The 19719-nt window shown below is 47.9% G+C and overlaps 1 protein-coding gene across 4 annotated transcripts in view; it reads left to right on the forward strand.

Annotated features, from left to right (window-relative positions):
• Positions 1-19719, forward strand: part of RAB11FIP3 (RAB11 family interacting protein 3) — a 93052-nt gene that overhangs the window by 10065 nt on the left and 63268 nt on the right. For all 4 annotated transcript variants that reach the window (XM_005496646.4, XM_074553124.1, XM_074553129.1 and 1 more), the window contains exon 2: positions 12686-12779. In XM_005496646.4, the coding sequence (XP_005496703.2) occupies positions 12686-12779 (94 nt within the window). The remainder of the gene's footprint in view (positions 1-12685; positions 12780-19719) is intronic.

The following is a 19719-nucleotide window of genomic DNA, read 5'->3' on the forward strand; positions in this document are numbered from 1 at the left end:
CAGAGTCAGAGCAGTCCCTGCCCCCTGTGTGTCAGGGTGCTGGGATGGGATCAGCCCTGCAGGGACACTCAGTGGCCATGGACAGCAGAGATCTCCTGGAGGGAGGGTTGGCTGTGGAGAGATAAAGAAAAAACTGCCCATGGACAGCAGAGAACTGCCCCAGCTCTGACAGATTAAACAGAATAAACAACCCCAGCCACATCTTCCAGCCTGAGACAGCCCCAGTGGGTCAGGGATGGGGCTCCTCGTGGCTGTGGCCTTGGCCCAGGAACTTTATTCCTGATTTTGGTCAGGATTTTTTCCTCTCTAGGGAGAAAACTGCTCCTAAAGCAGGGAATTGTGGAGGCTGCTGGGAGACTTCTCTCATCCAGCTTCTTCCAGTGCCAAAGCAAATTCCCTTTTCCCAGGAATGCCAGAGTGACTAAAGTGCCTTTGCTCCCTGTTCCCACATCCTGGGATCCTGTTGAAGCTGAAGCACTGAGGGACAGTGGTATTTGTTGGGAATTTGTGTGCTGGGCACACAAACATGAATTCCTGAGTTCCTTTGTGTGTCCTGGTGTGTCCCAGCTCCCTGTGCCATGGGCTGGTGACAGCTCTGGGGGTGTCCTGTCAGGGAATGGCTCCCACTGCCAGAGGGCAGGGCTGGATGGGATATTGGGAATTGGGAATTGTTCCCTGTGAGGGTGGGCAGGCCCTGGATCCCTGGCAGTGCCCAATGGGGGCTTACAGCTTTGTTTCCAGGCTGTTCCCTGTTTGGCAGCACGGTGAGCAGCCTCAGACCACCCCAATTTATTTATTTTTAATATTATTTTTAATAACACATTGTAGCTTTCCAGAAGAAAGAGCTCCTGTTCCCCCTGTGCCGTGTCCCGTGGTGAAACGCCAGGGCTGTTATGTTGTGTTTGAGTCACTGCTGCTGCTGGAAGGGCTCCTCAGCCTGTTCCTGCTTCCTCCTGTCCCCTGAGGAGGAGGAGGAGAGGCAGAGGGAGAGGAGCTGCGTCATCTGGCAGGGCCTGGCTGTGGAAAATCCATCTGCCAGAGTGCAGGGGAAGCTGGGCTCCAGCAGCATGTGAGCAAGGAGCCCAGAGCTTTTAGAGAGCAGCAAAGGGTGAGGCTGCTGTGGGCACAGAGCTGCTCTGCCATCCCATATCCCAAACAAACACAGCACAAAATCCCCTGCAAACACAGAAACCAGGGGCTCTGCTTGGAGAAGGTTTTTCTGCACTGATGGGGGGATGACACCCAGCCCCAGCCTGGCTGTGGAGGCTGGTGGGGATGTCCTGTGTCCTGTCAGTGTCCCTTGGCTGGGCAGGGATGAGGAGGCAGCTGTTGGCTCCCTTTTGCCTGGCCACATTCCCTGTTTTTTCCAGGGGAGTGGCTGCTCTTCACCCTGCTCTTTGTGGGTGTGTGTGTGAGGAGTTTACAGCTGGGGGATAAACCAAAATTTGGATATCCTTGTGGAATTATTTCCCTGTGTTTGCTACATGGATGCAGCAAGCAGCTATTCCTCTCTGGCTGCTTGGAGCTCTGGGACTGCTGTCCTGGCAGGGAGGGTGCACAGTGTCACAGACATCTTTTATGAAAAATCCTTTCCTTAAGATTTTTTCCTCCTGAGAAGCTGAGAGGCCTCAGGAACAAAGTGTAAACAATGATTATCTGCTGCTGTGGAATGCAACAGGTGCATCTGTGATTGGTCTCATGTGGTTGTTTCTGATTAATGGCCAATCACAGTCAGCTGACTCAGACTCTGTCTGAGCCAGAAGCCTTTGTTATCATTCTTTCTGATTCTATTCTTAGCCAGCCTTCTGATGAAACCTTTCCTTCTATTCTTTTAGTATATGTGGCATATTCATACACTTCCTACATGATGCATAAATTCCATTCCAATACAGGATTCTGTCTGGTCAGTGTCAACTTCTTCCTCTGAATCCTAACAGCGCCTTCAAGGCAGGAAGAAGTTCATTTCTTCTGATAAGAGAAAAAAATTCTTTTTCTCTGAAAGATTCAGGGTCCTGTGGCTGCTATCTCACTGCCAGTCCTTTCTTTTAAACAAAGCATCGTACGTAGCATTGTTTCTATTTTAACAATTTTTATAACCTAAATCTATATTTACCACAGTATTTAAGAGAATTACTCCAGCATTACTTTCTTACACAACACATATAATATTCATTTTAATATTTGCAAAAAGCCAATCATAAAATACATGCATTTTTCGCAGTATAGTTTTAATGTAATATATATAATAAAATAATAAATCAGCCTTCTGAAACATGGAGTGAACATTCTCATGTCTTCCCTCATCCTGGGACCCCTGTGAACACTGTCACAGCACAGAGCAGAGCAGGTTTGTGGAACCTTCCCTGAAGGGTCCATGGGGAGTTTTGGGAGCTTTGGTTTTGAACAGGAGCATGCTGGGGGTGGAATAGGAGCATTCTGGACGCCCTGGTTTGGAGCAGGAGGGCTCTTGGTGTGCAGCAGGGAATTCTCTTGTGCTCTGAGCTGCTCCTCCAGGCTGTGTGGGCACCCATGCCATGGTGGCACAGAGGTGGGCCTTGCCTGGCAGCCTGGCACACCCCTGCAGAGCCATGGGGCAGATCCAGGCTGTTCCCCTGCTTTGGGAGGTGCCATGGGCCCTTCCTTGCTGTGCTGCTGCCTTCACGCCCAGAGCTTCCAGTCCCTCAGCTCCTGGGCTTCCCAAACTATGCATGGCATCTCAGCCTCTTCTGCCTTGCTCCAGGAATCTACCTGTGAGCCTTTGATCCCTTCTGGGCTCCTTTTCCCTCTCTGGGAGTGTGCTGTGTGTCCTTCACACAAACAGCCCTTTCTGGAGCTGCCTGAGGAGGTGCCAAAGGGAGGGGAATAACCTGAAGCAGCTCTAAAAAATGAAACGAGTCTTTATGCTTTGCTGGGCTCTGGTTCAGGCTTGTTTGTGGTACAATAAGCTCAGTTTTGCCAGGGTGGCAGGCACAGCAGGGCTGGGCCAGGCAGGTTCCTTCTCTCCTGCTCAGCTGCTGCTGTTTGCAGCTCCAGCTCACTGTCCCTGTGTCCCCCAGAATCACAACATTTAGAGCTGGGAGGAGCAGCTCCCTGCCCCACCCCAGCTGGAGAGAGCCCAGGGCAGCCCAGGGATGGAGCCCCTCTGCTCTGGCAGAGCTGGGGGTGCTCACCTGGAGAGGAGAAGCTCCAGGGACACCTCAGAGCCCCTGCCAGGGCCTGAAGGGGCTCCAGGAGAGCTGCAGAGGGACTGGGGACAAGGGATGGAGGGACAGGACACAGGGAATGGCTCCCACTGCCAGAGGGCACGGATGGATGGGATATTGGGAATTGGGAATTGTTCCCTGGGAGGGTGGGCAGGCCCTGGCACAGGGTGCCCACCCTGGATCCCTGGCAGTGCCCAAGGCCAGGCTGGGCAGGGCTGGGAGCAGCCTGGGACAGTGGGAGGTGTCCCTGCCATGGCAGGGGTGGCACTGGATGGGCTTTGAGGTCCCTCCCACCCAGATAATTCAGTGATTCTCTGACCCATGTATGAGTTACAGCCTGTACATTGTGCTTGGGGAGGGTGAGTGTGCCAGGCCATGGGAGGATTCAGTCTGGGATGTGCCCATGGGTGTTTTGTGCTGCTTTCCATCCTGGAGGGGAGCACAGGGAAGCAAACCCCAGAAATCCTGGATTCACACACTTAGAAATTCTGGATTTGTGAGCCTGGGCAGCCTCTGGAACCAAACAGCCCCATCACACCTGGGTTTGCTGCAGGGAGCTTTGCCACAGCAGGCAAAAAAACATTCAGCATCTTAAAATGCCTCATCCTCAGTGTGTGACCTCCTGGAGTGTTTGATTGGGTTGGGTTTGTAGGGATTTTTTTTTGTTTTTTTCAGGTTTTTTGTTTGTTTGTATGTTTTTTGGTTTGGTTTGGTTTGGTTTTTTTGGTTGGTTGGTTGGGGTTTTTTTGGGGTTTTTTTGGTTTTTTTTGTTGGTTGGTTGGGGTTTTGTTTTGTTTGGTTGTTTGTTTTGTTTTGGTTTTTTTTCTTTTTTTTTGTGTGGGTTTTTTTTTTTTTTTTTTTGTTGTTTTTTTTTTTGTTGTTTTTTTTTTTTTAATTTTTGTTCAGATCAGCTCCAAACCCTGGGAAAGCTCCTGCCCCTGTTCTGCAGGACAGCAAGGGTGGCTCTGTGGTGGCATCGGGCCCTGTCCCCAGGGTGGCTCCACCCAGGTGTGTGTGTTTTACCTGAGCAGCAGCCAGGCTCTAAACCTTTCCTTCTTTCTTGATTTAACCCAGCCTCCTGCCCCTGAGCCGTGTTTGGAAGGGTGAGAACAGGTTTCCCTTGTCATCAGAGGAACAGAAGCCACAAACAAAGGCTTGGAGGGTGGAGGAAGAACCCTCTTGAAGTTCATTAAACAAATAAATGTTTAGAGCAGAGCATGGTGGCTGCTGAAGCCTTTGAGCACTTAGGGAGCGACAGGAAATGTGGAACACTTGAGACAAACAATTAAATTTGGATTAAAACCATCTCAGCGTAACTTATATTCCTGCTAATGTTTCCAAACCATCCTTGAAGTTGTTTGTTTAAATACATTTTTATGCTTCAGTGGCAACAATTGAGGGATAATTTGGAAATGTCACATTTGGCATTTGAGAACACACTTAAATAGCACAAACTGAGGCTCCTGCTGAGCAGGGAGGTGTTCCTGCCTCCAGATACCCATGGAGCTGGTGGGGTCAGGCCAGACTGGTCCTGTACAGAGCAGAGGAATTTCTACCAGCAGGGAAAATCTCAGGTTTCTGTGGTTGAGATGACCCCAAGGTATTAAAGAATCTTTTTTCCCAGCCCCTTGACTGAGGAAGAAGTTGAGATTCCTCGGTTCTGCTTTCCAAGGTTGTTTATTTTCTCTTATCTGTTCCATTCTTTCTCTGACCTGCTGAGATCTGTCCTGCAGGTTGGGTTGTGGCACAGCCCCTGCCCTTGGTGGTGTTGGCTTTTTATACTAAAAACTACCTGTATTTATTTACAATAATTTTCCAATACCTATCACCTATGTTAGACAGTCTGTATCTATTCTAAACCAATCCAAAAGTGCCACCATCACAGCAGAAGATGGAGGACAAGAAGAAGAAGAAGACAAAGATGAAGAAGATGAAGACGAAGAAGAAGAAAAGAAGAAGAAAAGAAGAAGGAAACAACAAGAAGAAAACAAGAAGAAAAAGAAGAAAACAAGAAGAAAAGAAGAAGAAGAAAAGAAAAAGATGATGAAGAAGAAAAAGAAGGACAGGACACACCCAGATTCCTCCATCTTGCCTCTTGAACTCCCATTCTAAATCCCTAAAATTCTACTTTTTCACCCTTGTGAAAAATTCACAAGGGTGAATTGTGACAAATTCACTATCATTCTACTCAAACTCTTGCGGCTTGTAAATCCTCACACAAAGTTGGGAATTGTTTCCATGGGCTAAAATCAAAGCCAAAGGTGTTTTTGGTGTTTGTGACTCTGTGCCAAGGTCTCTGAGTGCCCTGCCAGTCTTCCAGGGCAGCCAGAGGAATGTGCTGGGTTCCCACAGGAAAACAGCCCAAAATTCCAGCTGTGAGTGCTGCAGGTGGAGGAGATCTCCACAGTTCACTGCAGGCCTGGCTGGGTCTGTTTGTCCTGGTTTCTCGTGGCTGTGGGCAGGAAGGATGTGGGTCCTCAGGCTTCTTTGGCTGCCAGCTCTATCAAACACATTCTGGCTTTTTTTTCCTGCCTCCTGGTGAATTTGGAGTGTTTGAAGGAAAGTCTTCTCCTCTGCAGGCTCCTGATGAGTGGGGAGATCTGGTCCTCAGCATCAGCTTGGGGCTGGTGCTGGCTCACAGCTGCCTTGGAGATGTATTCCTCCCCCTTGCAAAAGGGGAAAAGAGGAGTTTGGTGGGGAGGGAATTTGCTGCTGTCCATTCTGTATTTGCATTTTCCACTCTGGTATTTCCTGCAGAAGGAGCCTGGGAGAGGCTTTGGGGCAAGACTGGGGGAGAAACTGCCCCAAGGAGGTGATGAACAGCAAAAGCTGTGGCAGGCTGAGAGCTTTCCTCTTGAATTCCTGGGAAAAGGAGGATTTGTTAGGCAAGAGGGTTTGTAAGCCAAGGATCTCTTCCTGGGAAGAGGATCTGTCTTCCCTTTGGGAATTTGCTCACTTTGCTCCTTCTCTGTCTTGGTTTGTGGGTGATTTCTCTCCCATTCCTCTGCTTTTTAATACTTGCAGGTTTATCCTTACCATAATTTATTATGGTTTATTTATTATTTATTTATAATTTTAACATTTATTATTTATTTAATACTTGCAGGTTTATCCTTACCATAATTATTCCCCTGCTGAACACAGGGGAATATAATATATAATCCTTCTACCTTAAATAGGAGCTCTGATTATTTCTTCTGTGGCCAGAAAAGATGAGAACAAACCAGTCTGGGGTTTCTTTTGTCTCCTGCTCAGGAAGGTGTTTGGATGCTGCAGTGCTGGAGCCTGGGGATGAAGGGATGGGAGGGATGAAGGGATGGGAGGGATGAAGGGATGGGAGGGATGAAGGGATGGGAGGGATGAGCTGATCTCTGGACCAGATTAGGGAGAGTTGTTGCAGAAAACATCTTCACCAAGCTTGCTTGTGGTGGACCTTTAAATAGAGACTGAGCAGGCTGGATCTGCCTGCTGAGCTCCTCCTGGAGCTTTGGGAGAGCAAAATCCTGGCAGCAGCCCTGGGTCAGCGCTGCCACTTGTGAAATAAATAATGCACTGCTCACTCCCAATTGGCCAGGGCTGCTCCCTGCAATGAGATCCTCCCCTCGGGGGTGTTTTAAAGGTTACTTAATTAGGTGTAATTGCAGCAGAATAGAGACTTGCTTTGAGGTTCTGAGTGCTCTGTGGAGTGCCAGCTCCTTCAGAAGGGAGATGCTGAGAGCAGGGCTGGGGCCTGGCTGTTTATGGTGATGAGCCACAGCAGCCGAGGGCTGGGAGGCTGTTCCTGGCTTTGGGAATGCTGCAGCTGTGCTTCCCATCCCTGCAGCAGTGTGGGGAGCTGTGCTCACCCCGTCAGCAGCCAGCACAGGGCAGGGATGTGCTCTGAGCCCACAGAAATGCTGCATTAGCAGGGATCAGAGCGTTCCAGCCGATCCCACTGCAGCCCATGGGCTCGGGGAGTGTGGGATCTGTCCTCTGTGGGACAGCTGTGTCTTTGGCACAGCCCCTTTGGTTTGGCTGCAGGAATTTCAGCAGTTCCAGCCTGTTTCCCAAAGGTGAAAAAAGGATACTCTGCCTTCTGTCATCAGCATTTAAAAATATTTCACATTTTCCTTTGGTTTAGCCCTGAGAGGCAAGGTGGGTTTTTAGGGAGCTTTGGCTCATCCCTGGTGTTAAACACAGAGGGTGGAGGTGCTGCATCCACCTTTGTGTCACCATGAGAGGTTTTACACGGGGTGTTCCCGCTCAGGTGAGCTCCTGTGGGCCACACACCTGCCTGAGCAGAGCTGCTGGGAGCCCTCCCTCCTTTGGAGCGCTAAAAATGCCTCACTTTGGCACTTCTGCTCGTCCTTCCCTGTGCCTGAGTTCAGGGATTGTCTCAGTGCAGAGATACAGGATGTTCAGAGCAGATCTGGGCTTCTGGCAGGCAGAGGGGAGTAATTAAAGTTACATGAGAAGTGCTTGGATTTTCATGTCCTGCCACAGCCAAGCAGGACACCAGGACCTTTTTCCTTTTTTCCTTTTTTCTTGTTGTTTTTTTTCCTGTTTTCCTTTTTTCCCTTTTCCCCCCCTTTTCCCGTTCTCCCCCTTTTTTTCCTTTTTCCCTTTTTTCTCCCCTTTTCCCCCTTTCCCCCCTTTTCCCCTTTTTTCCCTTTTCCACCCTTTTGCTGTTTTCCCCCTTTTCCCCTCCTTTTCCTCCTTTTTCCCCCTTTCCCCCTTTTTTCCTTTTTCTCCTTTCCCCCCCTTTCCCACCTTTTCCCCCCCTATTTCCCCTATTTTTCCCATTTTCCCCCATTTTCCTCCCTTTTTCCCCCTTTTCCCCATTCCTTTCCCCCTTCTTTTCTGCCTTCTTTCCCCCCTTCCTTTCCCCTTCCTTTTTCCCCTTCCTTTTCCCTCCCCATTTGCTTGGGTATTTTGAGGTCTTTATCAGGAATCTGTCAGTACTCTTTCCTCCTCTTTTCCCCCTTTGGATTTGCCCCCAGACTCTGTAGATTAAAGCATCCCTGAGGGTTGATTTCATTCCCAGGGCAGGACACGGAAGCACCATCCCTGTGGGACCCCACATGATTTGATGCTCTGAGCTCCACCAGCTCTTCTCAGGGGTGCTGTGGCCACTGGAAATCTCCCACCCCCCTTTCCCCTCCAGAGAATGTATTTTTGGGATCTGGTTCAGCCCTGACCCGTGCCAGGGTGTGAGGGAAAGCTGCTGGCAGGCTCAGGGCTTGCCCTGAATTCCCTCAGGGATCCCACCTCAAACAAGCCCAGTGGATGTTCTGTCCTGCTGAATCCATCTGGGGTGTGCTGCAGACATGGAGCATCCCTCAGGATGGAGAGGAGAGGCCCAGAGCTTCCTTTTCCTTTTCTAAACAGGGAATTCACAGCTGGGGAATCCTTCACCTCCCTGGGAAACTTCCCCTGCCAAGGCTTTGTGTGTGAGCTGGGATGTGGAGCTGTCGCTGCTGGAGCTCAGGGTCATTTGCTGGGCTGAGCTCAGTGCATCAAATCAAGGAAACTCTTTTTGTGCAGTGAGGGCCCCATGGCACGGCAGGGCGGGCTCTGAACCGCTGGGTTTGCAGCTGGAGCAGCCTGGGGTGGGCTGGGGATGCTGCAGGGAGTCCCTGTGGGGCTGCCGAGGTGCCAGGGGACCTCCCCTCCTTGTCCCCACCTGCCCCGTGTCCTTTTCCAGGAGGAATCCCCTGCTCTGGTCAGGGCCCTGGCACAGGAGGGACCAGAGCCCCCTTGGCAGGTGCCACCCCCTGTCACAGACACATTTGATGAAAAATCCTTGTGCCAGGACTTTTTCTCCTGAGAAGCTGAGAGGCCTCAGAAATGAAATAGAAACAATAATTATCTGCTGCTGTGGGATGTGGCAGGTGCATCTTTGATTTGGTCTCATGTGAATTGTTTCTACTTGATGACCAATCCCAGTCCAGCTGTGTTGGGACTCTGCTCAGTCACAAGATTTTATCATCATTCTTTTCCTTTCAAGCCTTCTGATGAAATCCTTTTTTTCTATTCTTCAGTATAGTTTTAATATATAAATCTATAATATATAATATCTTAATAATATATAATATATATAATATAATATAATATAATATAATATAATATAATATAATATAATAATAATATAATATATTATATATAATATATATTATATATTATATATTATATATTATATATTATATATTATATATTATATATTATATATATAAAAGAAATATATTAATATAAAACAATTATAAAATAAATATACATTTTATATATTTTTATATTATTTATATATAATATATTTATATATAAATAATAATTATAAAATATAATTATAATAATACATAAATATATAATATATAAAATATATATCATGTATTTATTTATATTTATATATAAAATATATATTTAAATATATATTTATAATAATGTATATAAATATATAAATATATACAATAAATATATAACATATAATAAGATAATAATAATTAGCTTTTTGGAACATGGAGTGAAGATTCTCATCTCTTCCTCGTCTTGGGGACCCTCAAACACCCCCACAAGCCCCAGCTGTGCTGCTGCTGCTGTGTCTGTGCTGAGCTCCAGGCAGCCTGGCTGCCTTCAAGCAGTTTAAAGCTCTCACTTTCCAGCAGGATTTAAGTCAGCTACTTAACCCACCTCATCCTCTTTCACTCTTTAATGCTCTGTGTTTCAGCTGCTCGGGCTCCAGGCAGGGTTTGTGAGCAGCCACAGACACACACAGGAAGCAAACCCTTTATTTGAAGTATTTTTGCTGGCCAGAAGCAGGATTGTGGCTTCTGTCTCATGGTTTGAGCTCGGTGTTCAGCTTGGTGGAGTGTTCCTGTTTGGTGCTGTGCCATGGGACAGTGCTGGGAGCTGCTGTGCTCAGGCTTCAGCTGAAACCTCAAATCTGGGAGCTCAGAGCTGCTCACAGTTACTGCAGGCACCTAAAGCAGTTTGAGCCTCAGTGCTGTGATTTTCCCAGCTGCCTGATGAGATGCTGGGTTTAGCCCAGTCATCAAAATGAACAAATGAAAACAATCCCAGGCTGCTCCCAGCCCTGCCCAGCCTGGCCTTGGGCACTGCCAGGGATCCAGGGTGGGCACCCTGTGCCAGGGCCTGCCCACCCTCACAGGGAACAATTCCCAATTCCCAATTCCCAATATCCCATCCATCCCTGCCCTCTGGCAGTGGGAGCCATTCCCTGTGTCCTGTCCCTCCATCCCTTGTCCCCAGTCCCTCTGCAGCTCTCCTGGAGCCCCTTCAGGCCCTGGCAGGGGCTCTGAGGTGTCCCTGGAGCTTCTCCTCTCCAGGTGAGCACCCCCAGCTCTGCCAGCCTGGCTCCAGGGCAGAGGGGCTCCACCTCCATTGCTGGGTGATGCTTGGTGAGAGGAGCAGTCCAGGCACAGCAAATATTCTTGTTTTCTGTCTGTGGGTTCTTTGAAGTGTCAGCAGCCACTCACCTCAGCCTGGGGTGGTTTCTCACTGGTAGTGGTGATTTTAAGCCTGGCCAGCAAATCCAGGCAGGTTTGGATCAGCACATACTGATCCAGCCTCTTCACTGTGTGCCTTTTGTTGTTTGCATCCATGATGTCTAAGTTGGGAAGTTTTCAGAACCGTTTCCTCTCGTTTCCCCCTGCCCACAGCCCAATTTAAATACATTTCTATTGTTTCTCTTTTGCATAGAGCAGATACCTCTCTGTGTGTCCTGCTGAGCTCTGGGTGGGTGCCCTGCTCTGCCTCTGGCACCAGGGTCTGAAGCCCCCTGTGGTCCTGAGGAGCTGAAAACCACAGAAACTGTAATTTAGAGTGTGTCATGCTAATCCCTTATAGGCTTATCAAGTCTGATTAAATGTCACTTGCCCTTCTGTTATCTCTGTACACAGATAACAAATTAAGTGACAGCTTCATCCAGGCAGCTGCCAGATGCATTAACTGGAGCTGACACATTCCTACGAGTTGTTTTTATTAGTCTCAAATACCTTTGTTTAACATACAAGAAACCTGACTCAGCCAAGATGATGAGTGCCATGTGAGTTTAGGAGGTCTGTCTGCCAAAAAAGAGTGCTCTAGAAAACTGGAGAAGGTGTTTGTGTTGTCTTCTCCTATTCACTGAATCTCAGGTGAGCTTGGAAAGAGCTCTGAGATCACTGAGCCCCGAGGCTGCCAGAGCTCCAGGAGAGCTTGGACAATGATCTCAGGGATGCCCAGGGTGGGATTGTTGGGGGTCTGTGCAGGGCTTGGACTGGATGATCCCTGTGAGACCCTTCCCACTCAGGATATTCTGATTCCATGTTTTATGGTCTCAGCCCTGTGGGTTCCTCCATGCCAGCAGAATTTTAGCTGTTCCTGTGGCAATGTGGGATGACCAAAGCACGTGGAGCCGTGGGTGAGCAGCTCTGAGTGTGCTCTAGATGTGATTTTCCTATAGAAACACACATTCTGAAATTTTAGGCTTTCAGAAAACCTAAAATAGCTCAAACCACTCCCCAGTGCTGCTGCAGGGTGAGCAGGGCAGCTCTGAGCTCCCTGGGCTGAGTCTCCTGTGAGACCTGTGTGAAAGGAGAGCTTTGGTGATTCACCAGCTCCTTCCCCAAGAACAAACTGAAACCCCAAACTGAAACTGCACTAATGCAGCCCTGGAGACTCCCTCCTGTGCATGAGGAAGAGGAGGAGGAGGAAGATGTGTGTGGCAGGTGAGGGCGGGTCTGCAGTATGGAGCTCACCTCTCTCGCCCCACCAGCTCCCTCCTGGGATTGTTCCTCAGCTGCAAAAATAGACAAAGGTGCCTCAAAAGCTCTTAAAACGAGGATAAATGTCTGGTTGAGTTTGAGAAGCGTCTGGTGACAAGGATTTTCTGCTCATGGCAGAAGGAAGGAACCAAATGCACCTTTTGGAGACCCTTTGGGCCCTGTGGTTCTGCCCTTTTCCCATTCTTTGAACAGCCCAGAGCATCCTCAGAGTGCCCCTTGCTGCAGCACCTCCTTCCCAGCCCTGGCTTGATGTGATTCCCCTCCCCCCCAGGCATTGTCTAATTGGGAAAATGTTTCAATTATACGGCCTAAATTTGTAACATGGAGCAGTTCATTATCACCAAATCCCCTTAATTGGGCCCTCCTACCAGGCAGCCTATTACAGAGTTTCCCAATTAAGACAGGACCTCTTTAAAACCCATAAAAATAAACAAATCCCTGGCAAAGCAGGTCCATGTTACAGGAGACAATGCCTGAAATGCTGCTTCAAGGCTAAACAATACTTTCAACACCAACCAAGTCCTAATTAACCCCTTTGTTCTGATTACTTATGTTCCCTTCAAGGAGAACAGACCCAGTTCGGGCAAAGCTCAAGAAATTCACTGTTATTTTCTGAAATCTTTCTGATAAACAGGAAAAGGTTGGTTGCAAGGTGTTTGTGTGCTGGGAGCTGCTGTTTCCTGCAAGGATTCCATAGGTAACTCTGCTTTTTTTTGGTTGCAGGTAAAGGACCTAACAAAATACCTGGATCCCAGTGGGTTGGGAGTTATCAGCTTTGAAGATTTCCATCGGGGCATCAGAGCCATCAGAAATGGAGGTGAGTTTCCTGCTGTGCTCTGAGTGAGGATGGGAACTGGCCAAATTTAACACCATGGATGAGCTGAGAAGATTGTTCAAATAGAAGGAAAACCACAGGGAAAACCATCTGGGTTTGGTTTTCTGAGTTCCTGCTCTGTGCTGGGTGGAGGGGAAGGTGGAGAGGTTGGGGGCATTTAATAGGGGTTGAAAAAGGTGGTACAGCAGTTGTGGTGGTGGTGGTTCTGTGTTTTGTTGTTAATCAGGAAAGTTCCTTCCTACAAAGAAACATCACTGGGAAATCATTTCCTTCTGGTTTGGTGTCTGTCACCTGTGGTTTTGGAGGTTCTTGCTCTGGTGGAGTGGCTGCCATGCTGCTGGAGGTGTCTGTGAGCTGCTGGCTGTGACATCTTCCCAACACTGGCACTGAGAATGGAATGGTTTGGGTTGGAAGGGCCTTAACTCTCATCTTATACCATCCATGGGCAGGGCATCTTCCACTGGAATGGGAATTACCATGCATTTACCAATTTACTGATGAATTTACCAATTCATTTATAACCTTCACTCCAAGTGTTTGGAGGATCAACATGCTCAGATGGTTTTTAGCAAGCAGCACATGAAACCAGAGCTTTGAACTCCCTGGCTGGGGTCAGGATGATCTTCCAGCAGGCAATGCCAATCCCCACCTGGCTCCTGAGGGATTCCTGCAAGTGCTTCCAGAGCAGAAGCTTGGTGAAGTGTGAAGTATCTTTCTGGCTGGTTGCCATTTGAACCCCTTTACTGCAGAAAAGGGGGGTTTTTTTCAGTTGTTTTTTCAATTTGGGATTTCTCTCAGAGTGTCAGAGGGTCATTTTGGGCCAGGCAGGGTGTGAGAAATCTGGGAATCTCTTTCTGAGCAGCTGGAGTTCTGAATGTGCAAATGTGAATTCTCATCCTTGCACAACAGTCAGCTCTGCTCAGAGATGCTTATCTGGGATTCCAGCCCTGCCCATGGACTGTGCTGCAAGGGTGGCAAAGAACCATCCTTGCCTTACAAACTGTGCTGTTCCAGGAGTAAAAACCCCTCAAAGCAAAGGTTTCTCCTGTTCTTCTGTCAGTTTCCCATCCTTCCTCTTTCTCCCACGTTCCACCCCCACTTTATTTATTCATTTATTTATTTGTTTGTTTATTTCTTTGTTTACTGCAAGGGTGGGCAGGCCCTGGCACAGGGTGCCCAGAGCATGATTTGGGTTGGATGTCCCTGGATCCCTGACAGTGCCCAAGGCCAGGTTGGACAGGGATTGGAGCAGCCTGGGACTAATGGAAGGTGTTGGAATTGGAATGGGATTGAAAAATTACCCAAAATGAAGTAAGGGGTGCCCAAATACTGCAAAAATGCAGCTGCAGAAAAGGTGATTGTGGGACTGGGACCCTCCAGACCCTGGGCTCTCTTAGTTAGAACCCTGGAAACACAGAATATCCTGAGCTGGGAAGGACTGAGGGCAGCACCCAGTCCCACTCCTGCCCTGCACAGACCCCCCAACAATCCCACCCTGGCAGTGCTGTCCAAACCCTTGGAGCTTTGAGCTCCCTTCCCACCCAAACCCCTCCAGGATGATTTGAGCAGCAGTGTTTTATGGCAGCTCCCAAGTTTCCTGAGCAATTCCCAGCTGCCAGGAAGCAGGAGGAGCTGCAGCACACTATTAATTTGTAATAAATTGCCATTGGAGTAGAGCATTTGTGAAAGGCCAGGCTCGTGTTTCTCCTCAATAATTCATCACTTTGGTGTTGTGTTCTATTAATTGAATGGGAAAAGCAGATCCAGGCAAAGCTTTTAGGGGCTCTATTTATTAAATTTGAAAGAGATTGATATGTGTTTATTACCGTGGTTAGGAAGGGCTGAGCTCTCTAACAACACATGGCATTAAATGGTTATAAAAGAAGCCCAGGGCAGGGAGCAGAGCAGATTCTTTTTTTCCCAACTGAGCATTGCTTACATTGAAGCCACCTGAAGGATTTGCTGCTGTTTTTTAGACAGTCAATATTGACCATCCCTTTGTAACCAAAGCAGAGGTCATGCTGCTGCTGGGTGTGCCTTTTAACAAGGTTTATTAATTAGCTGGGCCTATTTTTAGTCAGGGAATGCTCTGCTGGATTTCTTGGCGCTCTGAAATTCTTGGGTCAGTTATAGAAGAGAGAGATGGTGTCAGCTGGGACCTTTTGGTGAAGTCCTCACCTTTTGGTGGCTGTGTTAATGCAGGGTTTATTTTTGAGGATGTCCCACTCTTCTCTGCCTCTCTTCTGTCTGGGAGGAGATTTCCTGGGATTTGCTTGGAGTCTGACAAACTGAAGGTGCAGTTACAAACCCAGCCAAATTTCCTCTGTCAGCTGCATTTCTCACAACTGCTTCATGTCCACTTGGCCTTTCCATGCAGGATGCTGAGCTGTCTGTCTGTCCCTGTGCCAGGGCCTGTCCCACTGCCCCCCAGCCCTCACACAAAGCCCCAGGGCCAGCTCTGTGTCTGCCTGGCCAGGTGATGCTGACTGAGAGGGGACAGAGCAGAGGAATTGGGATTTGGGGCTTTAAGGAGAGGTTTTAGGCACTCCTGGCTGCCTCCTGCCCTCCCACAGTGAGGGCTGGATGGGAAAGCCTGGTTCTCCTGGATGTGGATTTTTGTAGGTTCTCATGGGTGTAGATTTTGTAGGTTTTTATGGATGTAGTTTTTTGTAGGTTCTCATGGATGTAGGTTTTGTAGGTTCTCATTTATGTAGTTTTTTTTAGGTTCTCATGGATGTAGTTTTTATAGGTTCTCATGGATGTAGGTTCTCATGAATATAGGTTTTTGTAGGTTCTCATGGATGTAGGTTCTCATGGATGTAGTTTTTTGTAGGTTTTTATGGATATAGATTTTTGTAGGTTCTCATGGATGTAGTTTTTGTAGGTTCTCATGGATATAGATTTTGTAGGTTCTCTTGAGTGTAGATTTTGTAGGTTCTCATGGATGTAGATTTTGTAGGTTCTCATGGATATAGATTTTTGTAGGTTTTCATGGATGTAGTTTTTATAGGTTTTCATGGATGTAGGTTCTCATGAATATAGGTTTTTGTAGGTTTTCATGGATGTAGTTTTTGTAGGTTCTCATGGGTGTAGATTTTGTAGGTTTTCATGGGTGTAGGTTTTTGTAGGTTCTCATGGATGTAGTTTTTTGTAGGTTTTTATGGATATAGATTTTTGTAGGTTCTCATGGATGTAGATTTTGTAAGTTCTCATGGATGTAGTTTTTTGTAGGTTTTTATGGATATAGATTTTTGTAGGTTCTCATGGATGTAGTTTTTATAGGTTCTCATGGATGTAGTTTTTTTGTAAGTTCTCATGGGTGTAGATTTTGTAGGTTCTCATGGATGTAGTTTTTTGTAGGTTCTCATGGATGTAGTTTTTTGTAGGTTTTTATGGATGTAGTTTTTGTAGGTTCTCCTGGATGTGGATTTTTGTAGGTTCTCATGGATGTAGTTTTTTGTAGGTTTTTATGGATGTAGTTTTTTGTAGGTTCTCTTGAGTGTAGATTTTGTAGGTTCTCATGGATATAGGTTTTTGTAGGTTCTCATGGGTGTAGTTTTTTGTAGGTTTTTATGGATATAGATTTTTGTAGGTTCTCATGGATGTAGATTTTGTAGGTTCTCATGGATGTAGGTTTTGTAGGTTCTCATGGATGTAGGGGTTTTGTTATGCCTGCAGCGTGGATGGCCAGGGAGTGCTTCCAGAGTAATTTCCCAGTAAATTTCCCAGTAAATTTGGGTAAATCACCCAAATACCAGTAAATCCAGAGGCTCTCCCTGCTCTGGGATGTGCTGAGCTCTGTTCTCAGCCCTGTGGGGACACAGGAGCTGCTGGATCAGGCTCAGCTCCCCATGGTCTCTGTTCCTGCTGGGTCCCCTTGTCCTTCCCTGCTGATTATTAATGTTCCCTTCAAGGAGAACAGACACAGTTTTTGGTCAGCTACAGAAATTCTCTGTTATTTTTTCAAATCTTTCTGAATAAAGAGGAAGAAGTTGGTTGCAAGGTATTTCTGTGCTGGGAGCTGCTGTTTCCTGCAAGGATTCCATAGGTAACTCTGCTGGTTTTGGTTGCATTTTAAGGACTTAGACAGCCTTACACAAAAGATGAAAGAATAGGCCAGGAAACATTTGTAGTGTATTGTAATCAGGAAATAGTTGGCTTCTGATTGTGATGGTGTGAATTATAACATCTGTGTTGTCTCAGCCTTCACATGAGACTAAAAATGGAATAAAAGTTTTATAAATGCCTCTCAACATTTGAAATTTAAAAAAAATTTAAAAAATTAAAATTTTTAAACTTGTAATTTTTAATTTTTTAAATTTTTTTAACAGAATAAAATTTTTTTAAATGCCTCTCAGCATTTTAAATTTTTTTAAGATGCCCCATCTCTGTGTCAGGAGAAGGCTTAGTGTGACCGAATCCCCTTGTCCTTCCCTGCTACTCAGGGAGTGGCTTGCCTGCTTTTCCAATCTGTTCTATTATAAGCAGAAGAAAATTATTTCTTAATTATAATACATTATAAGCATTTCTTGATCTGGCTTTGGCTTGGTACACTACACTGTAAATGTCTTAAAGCTAATAATTTAAAATGGCCTACTACAATGTATCTTTTATAGTTCTGTTTCTCTAAAGTATCTAGTTTTATTTGTAAGGTTATTTTTTGAAACTTGTTTCTAATTCTATTTCTCTCTTAATAATGTCTGTCTTATTCTATGGCATTTCTAGGATAGTATTTTTTATTTCAAGGTTTGTATACAGATGTGTGAGCTTTCTGTCAGGCTTTGAGAATTCTCCACAAATTAATTTCCCACATTTCCCTCTTTTTCTTGAATGGCAAAAAATATTTCCCACAACCATCAGTGAGATGCAAGGGAAAAGAAACAGAAGGGGCCAGAGTGAGTCCCTGCATCCTCAGTGAGGAGCTGCAGCTCCTGGAGGATCTCCTCAGGGAGAAACAGGAGCCAGGGGTCACATCCCAGCCCCTTGGAAAGCTCAGCCTGGCTGGAAGGAGCCTGTTTGTGGGCAAGGAGCTGCCCTGGGATGGGGCAGTGAGCTCCCAGGGGGCTGGAATCACAAATTGAGGTACCTGGAGCAAGGAGCAGCTCTGGGATGGAGCAGTGACATTCCACAGGGCTGGAATCACAAACTGAGGAGCAGCCCTGGGATGGGACATTGAGGTTCCAGAGGGCTGGAATCACAAATTGAGGTACCTGGAGCAAGGAGCAGCCCTGGGATGGGACTGTGACGTTCCAGGGGGCTGGAATCACAAATTGAGGAGCTGCCCTGGGATGGGCAGTGAGGTTCCAGAGGGCTGGAATCACAAATTGAGGTGCCTGGAGCAAGGGGCAGCCCTGGGATGGGACAGTGACATTCCAGGGGACTGGAATCACAAACTGAGGAGCTGCCCTGGCATGGGCAGTGAGGTTCCAGGGGGCTGGAATCACAAACTGAGGAGCTGCCCTGGGATGGGCAGTGAGGTTCCAGGGGGCTGGAATCACAAATTGAGGTGCCTGGAGCAAAGGGCAGCCCTAGGATGGGGCAGTGAGCTCCCAGGGGCTGGAATCACAAACTGAGGAGCAGCTCTGGGATGGGCAGTGAGGTTCCAGGGGGCTGGAATCACAAACTAAGGTGTCTGGAGCAAGGAGCAGCTCTGGGATGGGACATTGAGGTTCCAGGGGCTGGAATCACAAACTGAGGAGCTGCCCTGGGATGGGACAGTGAGCCCCCAGGGGCTGGAATCACAAACTGAGGAGCAGCTCTGGGATGGGCAGTGAGGTTCCAGGGGCTGGAATCACAAACTGAGATGTCTGGAGCAAAGGGCAGCCCTAGGATGGGGCAGTGACATTCCAGGGGGCTGGAATCACAAACTGAGGAGCTGCCCTGGGATGGGCAGTGAGGTTCCAGGGGGCTGGAATCACAAATTGAGGTACCTGGAGCAAGGAGCAGCTCTGGGATGGGACAATGACATTCCAGAGGGCTGGAATCACAAACTGAGGAGCAGCCCTGGGATGGAGCAGTGAGGTTCCAGGGGGCTGGAATCACAAATTGAGGTGCCTGGAGCAAGGAGCAGCCCTGGGATGGAGCAGTGACATTCCAGGGGGCTGGAATCACAAACTGAGGAGTAGCCCTGGGATGGGCAGTGAGGTTCCAGGGGCTGGAATCACAAACTGAGGAGCTGCCCTGGGATGGGCAGTGAGGTTCCAGGGGCTGGAATCACAAACTGAGGTGTCTGGAGCAAAGAGCAGCTCTGGGATGGGACATTGAGGTTCCAGAGGGCTGGAATCACAAGCTGAGGAGCTGCCCTGGGATGGGACAGTGAGGTTCCAGGGGGCTGGAATCACAAACTGAGATGTCTGGAGCAAGGAGCTGCCCTGGGATGGAGCAGTGACATTCCAGGGGGCTGGAATCACAAACTGAGGAGCTGCCCTGGGATGGGCAGTGAGGTTCCAGGGGCTGGAATCACAAACTGAGGTGCCTGGAGCAAGGAGCAGCTCTGCTCCTCTGGGTCCTGGCTGCAGGAGCAGCTGGAGAAGGAGTTTTGGTGGCAAACAGCATCAGGCTCAGCTGGCTCACAGCCAGGCCTGTGCTCACCCACAGAGCCCTTCCCCAGTCCAGGTATCGAAACCCTCAAAGCTTCAGACACCTGGTGTTCTGCAGGGGCCTCTCTGAAAATCTCTGTGCTCACACTGCAGCTCACAAGGGTGAGGAGCAACTTGTGTCATGCACACACATCCTAGGAGCTAAAACATCTGGAACATCTGGCTTGCAGGGAAGGGGCTGTGGGAGGTGCACACAGGGCACTGCTGGAGGTGGCACTTTGGGGACCCCTGTGCCAGGCAGGGAAAGGGGCACTCGTGGAGCTGCCAGCCTCACCCAGCCCCTCTGCCTTGGCTTCTGATCCCTGAACAAAGGGGCCCCTGTG

This window comes from Zonotrichia albicollis, chromosome 16 (genome assembly GCF_047830755.1).
Source record: "Zonotrichia albicollis isolate bZonAlb1 chromosome 16, bZonAlb1.hap1, whole genome shotgun sequence".
Classification (NCBI taxonomy): domain Eukaryota; kingdom Metazoa; phylum Chordata; class Aves; order Passeriformes; family Passerellidae; genus Zonotrichia; species Zonotrichia albicollis.